The sequence below is a fragment of the Stomoxys calcitrans genome, chromosome 4, assembly GCF_963082655.1.
Source record: "Stomoxys calcitrans chromosome 4, idStoCalc2.1, whole genome shotgun sequence".
NCBI classification, from domain to species: domain Eukaryota; kingdom Metazoa; phylum Arthropoda; class Insecta; order Diptera; family Muscidae; genus Stomoxys; species Stomoxys calcitrans.
The window spans coordinates 6567201-6579492 of NC_081555.1; the positions used below are offsets into that span (position 1 = coordinate 6567201).

General features: G+C 32.0%; 1 protein-coding gene and 1 long non-coding RNA gene across 43 annotated transcripts in view; one reads left to right on the forward strand and one right to left on the reverse strand.

The window, feature by feature from the left end:
- The window catches only part of LOC106082769 (uncharacterized), a 241901-nt gene that overhangs the window by 91198 nt on the left and 138411 nt on the right, over positions 1 to 12292 (forward strand). For 2 of the 3 annotated variants that reach the window (XR_009398085.1, XR_009398086.1), the window contains one exon: positions 337 to 1338. The exons of the other annotated variant lie outside the window; for it this stretch is intronic. This is a non-coding gene — a long non-coding RNA (uncharacterized LOC106082769). Of the gene's footprint in view, positions 1 to 336; positions 1339 to 12292 lie in introns of those variants that run through there. 3 annotated transcript variants of the gene reach the window in all.
- Positions 1 to 12292, reverse strand: part of LOC106082698 (sodium channel protein para) — a 240220-nt gene that overhangs the window by 81151 nt on the left and 146777 nt on the right. For all 40 annotated transcript variants that reach the window (XM_059367549.1, XM_059367548.1, XM_059367574.1 and 37 more), the window contains 3 exons: positions 5543 to 5763; positions 5372 to 5471; positions 4198 to 4266 (listed from right to left, as the gene is read on the reverse strand). In XM_059367549.1, coding sequence (XP_059223532.1) covers positions 4198 to 4266; positions 5372 to 5471; positions 5543 to 5763 — 390 coding nt within the window. The remainder of the gene's footprint in view (positions 1 to 4197; positions 4267 to 5371; positions 5472 to 5542; positions 5764 to 12292) is intronic.

Below are 12292 nucleotides of genomic sequence, written 5' to 3' on the forward strand. Positions count from 1 at the left end.
TAAGTGCAACATTTGTGACACATTTTTTTCAGAATCGAAAACAGATTTAAATTATAATTTTAAATTACAGTTTGTCATTAAGATTAATTGAAATGTGTACGCCAATTCAGTGGAACGATGGACTAGTGACGCTACCTTGTATTTTATTCTACCATGCACATACGAGGGTATCCTTTTACATTCAGGGATTGGACAAATATTGTGTGGCAATCTGTCAGCTGACAGTTCTATTATAAAGCTTGACATTTTTGAGGTTATACATACTCAGAACGTTTTGACATACGAGCGATATTTTTGTTGTTTATAGTAACTTGATGATCTTAATTCAATTTTTAGCGATGAAGCTCCAACAAGGACCAGTGTTTATCGATGGCATGGTGAATTCAACCGAGGTCGTAGTTCATGAAGATTGCCCAAAATCATATGTTGTTCAGAAAATCATTGATGCTGTGCGCCAACTGCTATTGCAAGATCGTCATGTGAAATTGAGACAACCTTAGGCATTAGTGGGAACAGCATACATTCAATATTGCATGAACATTTGACCGTCAAAAAAAATTGTTCGCATTGGATCCCACACAATTTGTCAGTCGCCTAAAAAAAAGGCTCGTGTCGATTGGTCGAAAGAAACGCTCCAAGAATACGAAATAACTGCATTTTTAAGAAATCAAAACATCGATTTGATGAGTCATCTGCCATATGGTCCTGTCTTGGCACCGCATGACTTCTTTTTATTCTCGCACGTAAAAAGTAAAATGAGTGGTCAACGTTTTTTGACACATGAAGAAGCGGTTGACGCATTCAGAATGTATGTTTTGAAGATACCTCAATCAGAGTGGCAAAAGTACTTCGAAAATTGGCTCAAACGCATGCAAAAGTGTATACATAGATCTTAATGAGGAATATTTTGAAAAACAATGAAGCGATTTTCAATGATTAATATTTGTTTTTGTGTTCTCTAATCCCGAAATATAAAAGGCAACCCCCGTAACAATGAGTGTGATTCGATTCAAGTTTAAGCTCAGTGATAGATTATTATGTCGTTAGTTTCAGAATAACATCCTAAGCCGAAATTGTCGTGTTCTTTTATATCTCTCTGTCCATGTCTTTGCGACCAAAATGCTGATGGCATTTGCAATCCGAAATATAAAAGGTAACCCCCTTATCAATGAGTGCTATCCGATTCAAGTTTAAGCTCCGTGATAGATTATTATGTCGTTAGTTTCAGTTCCGTGTTCATCTATATCTGTCTTTCCATGTGTTTGCGACCAAAATGCTAATGGCATTTGCAATTCGTTCATTAAAAATTTTAAATATTGAAATTGTCAAATATAGTCAATAATAACAAAATGTCTTATTGGATTTTTCATGAAATGTTTGAGGTAGATATACAGGGTGGCTGATGAATATTGCTACAATGATGAATATTGCTACATTTTTTTTTCGGTGTATGGAATACATTTTTCTTTTATTCATGTTAAATTAAATTATTAAATTAATTATTAAATTATTATTAATTAAATTAATTAATTAATTAATTAAATTAATTATTAAATTATTATTATTAAATAGAAAAAAAGTTATTACATTTTTTTTTGGTAGCGGCTTTCATCAGCCACCCTGTATGATAATTCGTTATAATGTTTCTATTTTCTTATTTCATCATTAAGCAAATTTTTCCTCACTTCCATCACTAAACATAAAAACAGGTTTTGAGAATCATCGAACAAGGTTACAGAAGAGTTAAAGTAAACTAAAATAGAATTGTAGTTATTTATTTTCGTTTGTTATTGAACTAATTCATAAATATAAAATCATTTTTAAAGGATTATTTAAACGTGGTTTTTACTTATTGAAAGCCTGGAAATATCTGCATCGTTCACTTTTAGATACTATGAAGTTTTTTTTATACTTTATTAATGCCTAATCTCTTCAACTGTAGTATTTTTGTTTATACAAATTCCGAAATTTCTAGGGCTATGCTTCACAAAATTACATATATATTTTGTGTTTGTTTATTGTTGTCTTTTCTTTTTAAGGAGTTTTTATTTTTGTTTTTTTCCAAAAAAAGAAGCATGCTTTAAAGGCAAATCTCTAAGAATTGAGGATTTTTTGTTTTACAAGAATTTTGAAAACTACTAAAAAAAGGCATGCAACTAAGTTTGGTAGCTACGTTCTGAACTAACATTAACAATTAATTGAGAGTCAAACGTAAGTTTTAAAGAGAATTGAATAAAAACAAAACTAATAATTGGCTTATTAAATTTTCGTTGTATAAAAATGAAACAAAACGCAAAAAATCACAGGGGCAGCATGAATGAATTTTTCGTTTTCATAAAAACAAAGAAACAAAATGAAGCTGAGATTTTAGGCTTAAACGAGCTTTTGGGTTTGGTTTTTGATATCGAAATGGTGATTTAAATATGAAAGGAGCCAGAGTAGCAGCAACTTTTTGATTGATTTCACTTTTTTCTGCTTTTGTTTTTGGGTGGCTTAAACGAATAGTTAATGGTGTTTTAGTAGGTTTTAAGTGTGAAGGGTGGTTGGGTGGGTGTTTGATTTTTTCCATTGATTGATTGATTGTTTTATGAACTGAAAACTGCTTAAAGCTGGTGCAGTTGTTTGAAGCATTTAAGTTTGCTGAACTGAGCTTTTATTTTGCTATTTATCTTGTTGTAGGTTTTGATGTTGTGGTTGGTTGGTTGGTTAATGGTGTCGTTTGGCATTTAACTACGGTTATCAAAACTAAAAAAAATATCGAGTTTAACTGAACTGAACTTGGGTTTGGGTTGTTTGGTAGACTGATGGGATCGTTCGAAATAGTTAGGTTTTAGAGTTTAGGTAGATAGTAAAAGTTTAGTGAGTGGGAGAGTAGAAATGGTTTTACAATGATAGTTTATTGTAGAAAGTTTGTGTTGTTGTTTTTTTTTGTTGTATCCGTTTATAGTAGTATGTGAAGGTATGTGTTTTGTTTATGAAAAAGTTTATCGATTTTTTTTTTAATTTTTTCGTTCAAGAAAAAACAAAATATTTTTTTTTGTTCTCCAAATATTTTTTATAGCATCACCGTTTAAGGCAAAAAATGGACGAGTCAAAGAAGTCATTTTGTAAAAAGGGGATTTATAATTAGGAAAGAAAAATATATGTAGTTAAAGTTATTAAAGGCTTGTTTGAGGAAACACAAATAAAAAAATATAAACAAGAATAGAATAGTGGAAAATAAAAAAATAGACATTAGTTGGTCTTTCGATTTCGTTAAGTGGTTAAATTAAGAATGAGAGAGCTTAGAGTTTCAACTACGAAACCTTAAGGTATTCATATCGGGGTCATTAACAAAACGGCAGGCAAAAAGTACAGGAAAGGACCAGTAATTTTTGCTTGGTTTTTTTCTTTCAAATTGAAGGGTAGTTTTTTTATGAAAATTTACAATTCTCAGTTTGGTGCTTTAGAGAAGGAAAAGAAATTTCAAACATAAAAACCAAAGGCACATAAACTCATTCTTAACGCATATCATTTAACCAAAACAAAAGAAATTAGTATTTGCTAACATTGTATTTTTTTTTTTTAAGTTTGAGGTTAGGACAAGGAAATTTTTGTTAAACAAGCAAGGAGGAATTTTAATGATGATCAACACAAAGATAAAAAATATAAAAAAGGTAAAAGTATTAAAAAACAAAATTATTTACACATTCCAATGCATTTTTTTATAAGATCATGTCATAGAAACGAATTTGTTTGTATTTACTAAAAAAAACATATAGCAAATTTGGGTTTTTTTGAAAATAAAAATGAAAAATCATTTGAAAATCATAACACATTTCAGTAAAACGCAAAATAGTATTTACAACACAGACCAATTGCTAATAAGTAAGTTGTTTTTTTTTTTGGTATTGTTAGAGGTTTAGATTATCGAAATTCATGGCGAAAACTTCGATTTAAATTGCTTTTTGATTGATTTGACATAAATTCATATTGTATTTACAACATAAAAATGAATAACAATTAAGAAAATAAGGAAAATAAATGAAACAAAGGCATTTTTTATCCCTTACAAAAAGGATAATAAGGATATTTAGGGTATTAGTTTGGTTTTTGTTTAAAAAAGACATACAATCAAACAATAAAGCGGGAAATCATTTTTTCTTTCAAACAAACAAAAAAAATTCTAGTAAATTTTGCTAAATAAACAATGCTTACCACCTCGATCACTAGCACGACTATGCCGACCAGCGGCTTGTTCAATGATATCATTTAAGACCATAACATCTAGAAGAACAAAAAGTAAAAAATTATGATAAACCTCAAGAAAGATATGACACGAAAATTATAGAGCTAAAGGCTGCCTTTAGCAATAAATTAAAGCCTTAAAGTCCCTTTCAACTTAAATAATGCATCAGACCAATATGACGCGATGACACTTTTCCTTATGGAAAAAGGTTATACAGAAGTGTCATTGAGTCAATGGCACTTGTCCTTACAGAAAAAGGTCATTGATTCATGGCACTTTTCCTTGCGGAAAAAGGGCATTGATCCAAGAACACTTTTCCCTGTGTGAAAAAGGTCATTGACTCAATGACAATTTTCCCTTAGAAAATAGGTCATTGACTTAATGACACTTTTCCTTATAGCAAAAGGCCACTAACTCGTTGATACCTTTCCTCATGGAAGAAGGTCATTTATTCAATGACACTTTTCCTCGTGGAAAAATGTCATTTACTCGATGACACTTTTCCTAATGGAAAAGGGTCGTTGACTTAATGACACTTTTCCTTATAGAAAAAGGTATCTTACACAATGACATTTTTCCTTATGGAAAAAGATCATTGACTTAATGATCCTTTTTTCTTATGATAAAAAGTAATAAACTCAATGATACTTTTCATTATGGAAAGATGTGATTAACTTAATTACACGTTTCTTTGGGGAAGAAGTTTATTGACTGAATGATACTTTTTCTTATGGACGAAGATAATTGAATCAATGACTCCTCTTATTATGGAAAATACTCATTGATCCAATGACACTTTTCCTTATTGAAAATAGCCATTGACACTATGACACTTTTCCTTATTGAAATAGGTCATTTACCAATGACCCTTTTCCTTGTAGACTAAAGACTGACTAAAAGACACTTTTCTTAAAGAAAAAGTTCATTGTCTCAATGACTTTTTCCCTTACGGAATGAGGTCATTGATTCACCTACATTGACTAAATGAAATTTTCCTTATCAAGACAGGTGCTATTGAGTCACAATGACACTTTTCCTTATGAAAAAGTTTATTAGCTCAATGACAGTTTTCCTTATGGAAACAGGTTTTTCACTTAGTGACAACTTTGCTTATTGTTTCCACATTACTTTCTTTTTGCTTACCTTTCATGTCTACCACTGTTTGAGTTTGGACGGGCTCGATAAAAGGATTGTCGTGGTGTTTTATTTTTCCAGCTTCATCGGTATACTCCTGGCCCATTTCCTGTAAGTAGAGAATATAAAATCAATTAATAAATTATCTTTCCAATTTCAGTCTCTCTCCAATATATTTACATAATCCCGTTGTTCTTTATGATTGGTATCCGGATATCCACCCGCGCTACCGCCGCCATTTGTGGCCGCACCTATTGATTGATTGCGTGTATTGCGACTGCGCAATTTACTTTCTTTGGTCATTGTGCTGGCACCCATGGCTGCCATGCCACCCAACAGATCTCCATGTGATGTATACGAGATTCTTGATTGATGCGAGGTATATGAAGAATGTCTAGAACCTATAGACAAAAAAACATATATGTTTTTTATATATATTTTTTAGGTATATACATATAAATATAAAATTAGAGAAACAAGTAAGGATTCTTTTTAGATAATATCCAACTATATCCTTAGTGTATTAGATGTATTAGTATATTTCCAAAATTTTTAGAAAGAAAATTTATTACATACTTCGCAATAAAGATTGAAATAACAAGAAAATTTTGGTCTAGACTTTTATTAAATTGGTTATAAGTAAGTATCGAAAGTTTAAAGCAGATTTTTGTTGGACGTTATAAGGGACTGTTATAATTTTCATTATTATAAACGCGAATTCAAATGTTAAAAGTACGACGTTATGCATAGAACATATAAAATAATGGAAACAAAGATAGGATGCAAAAAAAAAATAAAATGTGAAATTTTAAGTAATTCTGTTTATTATACGAATCGTCTTCGAATTTCGAACTGCGGAATGCTTGAAAATTTTCGAAATTCAAAAAAATGAACGAGTTACAGCGTTTTAGGCCTTCAAAACGACTTTGAAATTTCGCACCTAACAAACGTTGGTTTTGGAGATGTTTTTCATAGAAAACTTTACAGTATTGCTTCATCCAGCACCACTATGGAAAGAGATTTTCTTCACGAATCCAACGGTGTCCTCTGAATTTTGAAGTTCGCAAAACTGAGGAAGTTACGTCAGTTTGAAAGTCACGTCGATTTTTTTGCATTTTTTTGGGCGTCAATTATGCGATTTTGAACTTGTTTTTTGTAGAAAAATCGTAGGAGGGTAGCCTTTGCTAAAAAATGCAAAAAAAAATAAAATGTGAAATTTTAAGTAATTCTGTTTATTATACGAATCGTCTTCGAATTTCGAACTGCGGAATGCTTGAAAATTTTCGAAATTCAAAAAAATTAACGAGTTACAGCGTTTTAGGCCTTCAAAACGACTTTGAAATTTCGCACCTAACAAACGTTGGTTTTGGCGATGTTTTTCATAGAAAACTTTACAGTATTGCTTCATCCAGCACCACTATGGAAAGAGATTTTCTTCACGAATCCAACGGTGTCCTCTGAATTTTGAAGTTCGCAAAACTGAGGAAGTTACGACAGTTTGAAAGTCACGTCGATTTTTTTGCATTTTTTGGGCGTAATTATGCGATTTTGAGCTTGTTTTTTGTAGAAAAATCGTAGGAGATGCACTAAACCGAATTATTTGCCACAATCTTCAATACTGCATACTCAACTCAAAAAAAAATTTCGCATCAAAAATTTAAAATTTTCATAAGGGGGTAGCCTTTGCTAAAAAAATGCAAAAAAAATAAAATGTGAAATTTTAAGTAATTCTGTTTATTATACGAATCGTCTTCGAATTTCGAACTACGGAATGCTTGAAAATTTTCGAAATTCAAAAAAATGAACGAGTTACAGCGTTTTAGGCCTTTAAAACGACTTTGAAATTTCGCACCTAACAAACGTTGGTTTTGGCGATGTTTTTCATAGAAAACTTTACAGTATTGCTTCATCCAGCACCACTATGGAAAGAGATTTTCTTCACGAATCCAACGGTGTCCTCTGAATTTTGAAGTTCGCAAAACTGAGGAAGTTACGACAGTTTGAAAGTCACGTCGATTTTTTTGCATTTTTTGGGCGTCAATTATGCGATTTTGAGCTTGTTTTTTGTAGAAAAATCGTAGGAGTTGCACTAAACCGAATTATTTGCCACAATCTTCAATACTGCATACTCAACTCAAAAAAAAATTTCGCATCAAAAATTTAAAATTTTCATAAGGGGGTAGCCTTTGCTAAAAAAATGCAAAAAAAATAAAATGTGAAATTTTAAGTAATTCTGTTTATTATACGAATCGTCTTCGAATTTCGAACTGCGGAATGCTTGAAAATTTTCGAAATTCAAAAAAATGAACGAGTTACAGCGTTTTAGGCCTTCAAAACGACTTTGAAATTTCGCACCTAACAAACGTTGGTTTTGGCGATGTTTTTCATAGAAAACTTTACAGTATTGCTTCATCCAGCACCACTATGGAAAGAGATTTTCTTCACGAATCCAACGGTGTCCTCTGAATTTTGAAGTTCGCAAAACTGTGGAAGTTACGACAGTTTGAAAGTCACGTCGATTTTTTGCATTTTTTGGGCGTCAATTATGCGATTTTGAGCTTGTTTTTTGTAGAAAAATCGTAGGAGTTGCACTAAACCGAATTATTTGCCACAATCTTCAATACTGCATACTCAACTCAAAAAAAAATTTCGCATCAAAAATTTAAAATTTTCATAAGGGGGTAGCCTTTGCTAAAAAAATGCAAAAAAAATAAAATGTGAAATTTTAAGTAATTCTGTTTATTATACGAATCGTCTTCGAATTTCGAACTGCGGAATGCTTGAAAATTTTCGAAATTCAAAAAAATGAACGAGTTACAGCGTTTTAGGCCTTTAAAACGACTTTGAAATTTCGCACCTAACAAACGTTGGTTTTGGCTATGTTTTTCATAGAAAACTTTACAGTATTGCTTCATCCAGCACCACTATGGAAAGAGATTTTCTTCACGAATCCAACGGTGTCCTCTGAATTTTGAAGTTCGCAAAACTGAGGAAGTTACGACAGTTTGAAAGTCACGTCGATTTTTTTTGCATTTTTTGGGCGTCAATTATGCGATTTTAAGCTTGTTTTTTGTAGAAAAATCGTAGGAGTTGCACTAAACCGAATTATTTGCCACAATCTTCAATACTGCATACTCAACTCAAAAAAAAATTTCGCATCAAAAATTTAAAATTTTGATAAGGGGGTAGCCTTTGCTAAAAAAATGCAAAAAAATAAAATGTGAAATTTTAAGTAATTCTGTTTATTATACGAATCGTCTTCGAATTTCGAACTGCGGAATGCTTGAAAATTTTCGAAATTCAAAAAAATGAACGAGTTACAGCGTTTTAGGCCTTCAAAACGACTTTGAAATTTCGCACCTAACAAACGTTGGTTTTGGCGATGTTTTTCATAGAAAACTTTACAGTATTGCTTCATCCAGCACCACTATGGAAAGAGATTTTCTTCACGAATCCAACGGTGTCCTCTGAATTTTGAAGTTCGCAAAACTGAGGAAGTTACGACAGTTTGAAAGTCACGTCGATTTTTTTGCATTTTTTGGGCGTCAATTATGCGATTTTGAGCTTGTTTTTTGTAGAAAAATCGTAGGAGTTGCACTAAACCGAATTATTTGCCACAATCTTCAATACTGCATACTCAACTCAAAAAAAAATTTCGCATCAAAAATTTAAAATTTTCATAAGGGAGTAGCCTTTGCTAAAAAAATGCAAAAAAAATAAAATGTGAAATTTTAAGTAATTCTGTTTATTATACGAATCGTCTTCGAATTTCGAACTGCGGAATGCTTGAAAATTTTCGAAATTCAAAAAAATGAACGAGTTACAGCGTTTTAGGCCTTCAAAACGACTTTGAAATTTCGCACCTAACAAACGTTGGTTTTGGCGATGTTTTTCATAGAAAACTTTACAGTATTGCTTCATCCAGCACCACTATGGAAAGAGATTTTCTTCACGAATCCAACGGTGTCCTCTGAATTTTGAAGTTCGCAAAACTGAGGAAGTTACGACAGTTTGAAAGTCACGTCGATTTTTTTGCATTTTTTGGGCGTAATTATGCGATTTTGAGCTTGTTTTTTGTAGAAAAATCGTAGGAGTTGCACTAAACCGAATTATTTGCCACAATCTTCAATACTGCATACTCAACTCAAAAAAAAATTTCGCATCAAAAATTTAAAATTTTCATAAGGGGGTAGCCTTTGCTAAAAAAATGCAAAAAAAATAAAATGTGAAATTTTAAGTAATTCTGTTTATTATACGAATCGTCTTCGAATTTCGAACTGCGGAATGCTTGAAAATTTTCGAAATTCAAAAAAATGAACGAGTTACAGCGTTTTAGGCCTTCAAAACGACTTTGAAATTTCGCACCTAACAAACGTTGGTTTTGGCGATGTTTTTCATAGAAAACTTTACAGTATTGCTTCATCCAGCACCACTATGGAAAGAGATTTTCTTCACGAATCCAACGGTGTCCTCTGAATTTTGAAGTTCGCAAAACTGAGGAAGTTACGACAGTTTGAAAGTCACGTCGATTTTTTTGCATTTTTTGGGCGTCAATTATGCGATTTTGAGCTTGTTTTTTGTAGAAAAATCGTAGGAGTTGCACTAAACCGAATTATTTGCCACAATCTTCAATACTGCATACTCAACTCAAAAAAAAATTTCGCATCAAAAATTTAAAATTTTCATAAGGGGGTAGGTAGCCTTTGCTAAAAAAATGCAAAAAAAATAAAATGTGAATTTTTAAGTAATTCTGTTTATTATACGAATCGTCTTCGAATTTCGAACTGCGGAATGCTTGAAAATTTTCGAAATTCAAAAAAATGAACGAGTTACAGCGTTTTAGGCCTTTAAAACGACTTTGAAATTTCGCACCTAACAAACGTTGGTTTTGGCGATGTTTTTCATAGAAAACTTTACAGTATTGCTTCATCCAGCACCACTATGGAAAGAGATTTTCTTCACGAATCCAACGGTGTCCTCTGAATTTTGAAGTTCGCAAAACTGAGGAAGTTACGACAGTTTGAAAGTCACGTCGATTTTTTTGCATTTTTTGGGCGTCAATTATGCGATTTTGAGCTTGTTTTTTGTAGAAAAATCGTAGGAGTTGCACTAAACCGAATTATTTGCCACAATCTTCAATACTGCATACTCAACTCAAAAAAAAATTTCGCATCAAAAATTTAAAATTTTCATAAGGGGGTAGCCTTTGCTAAAAAAATGCAAAAAAAATAAAATGTGAAATTTTAAGTAATTCTGTTTATTATACGAATTGTCTTCGAATTTCGAACTGCGGAATGCTTGAAAATTTTCGAAATTCAAAAAAATGAACGAGTTACAGCGTTTTAGGCCTTCAAAACGACTTTGAAATTTCGCACCTAACAAACGTTGGTATTGGCGATGTTTTTCATAGAAAACTTTACAGTATTGCTTCATCCAGCACCACTATGGAAAGAGATTTTCTTCACGAATCCAACGGTGTCCTCTGAATTTTGAAGTTCGCAAAACTGAGGAAGTTACGACAGTTTGAAAGTCACGTCGATTTTTTTGCATTTTTTGGGCGTCAATTATGCGATTTTGAGCTTGTTTTTTGTAGAAAAATCGTAGGAGTTGCACTAAACCGAATTATTTGCCACAATCTTCAATACTGCATACTCAACTCAAAAAAAAATTTCGCATCAAAAATTTAAAATTTTCATAAGGGGGTAGCCTTTGCTAAAAAAATGCAAAAAAAATAAAATGTGAAATTTTAAGTAATTCTGTTTATTATACGAATCGTCTTCGAATTTCGAACTGCGGAATGCTTGAAAATTTTCGAAATTCAAAAAAATGAACGAGTTACAGCGTTTTAGGCCTTCAAAACGACTTTGAAATTTCGCACCTAACAAACGTTGGTTTTGGCGATGTTTTTCATAGAAAACTTTACAGTATTGCTTCATCCAGCACCACTATGGAAAGAGATTTTCTTCACGAATCCAACGGTGTCCTCTGAATTTTGAAGTTCGCAAAACTGAGGAAGTTACGACAGTTTGAAAGTCACGTCGATTTTTTTGCATTTTTTGGGCGTAATTATGCGATTTTGAGCTTGTTTTTTGTAGAAAAATCGTAGGAGTTGCACTAAACCGAATTATTTGCCACAATCTTCAATACTGCATACTCAACTCAAAAAAAAATTTCGCATCAAAAATTTAAAATTTTCATAAGGGGGTAGCCTTTGCTAAAAAAATGCAAAAAAAATAAAATGTGAAATTTTAAGTAATTCTGTTTATTATACGAATCGTCTTCGAATTTCGAACTGCGGAATGCTTGAAAATTTTCGAAATTCAAAAAAATGAACGAGTTACAGCGTTTTAGGCCTTCAAAACGACTTTGAAATTTCGCACCTAACAAACGTTGGTTTTGGCGATGTTTTTCATAGAAAACTTTACAGTATTGCTTCATCCAGCACCACTATGGAAAGAGATTTTCTTCACGAATCCAACGGTGTCCTCTGAATTTTGAAGTTCGCAAAACTGAGGAAGTTACGACAGTTTGAAAGTCACGTCGATTTTTTTTGCATTTTTTGGGCGTCAATTATGCGATTTTGAGCTTGTTTTTTGTAGAAAAATCGTAGGAGTTGCACTAAACCGAATTATTTGCCACAATCTTCAATACTGCATACTCAACTCAAAAAAAAATTTCGCATCAAAAATTTAAAATTTTCATAAGGGGGTAGCCTTTGCTAAAAAAATGCAAAAAAAATAAAATGTGAAATTTTAAGTAATTCTGTTTATTATACGAATCGTCTTCGAATTTCGAACTGCGGAATGCTTGAAAATTTTCGAAATTCAAAAAAATGAACGAGTTACAGCGTTTTAGGCCTTCAAAACGACTTTGAAATTTCGCACCTAACAAACGTTGGTATTGGCGATGTTTTTCATAGAAAACTTTACA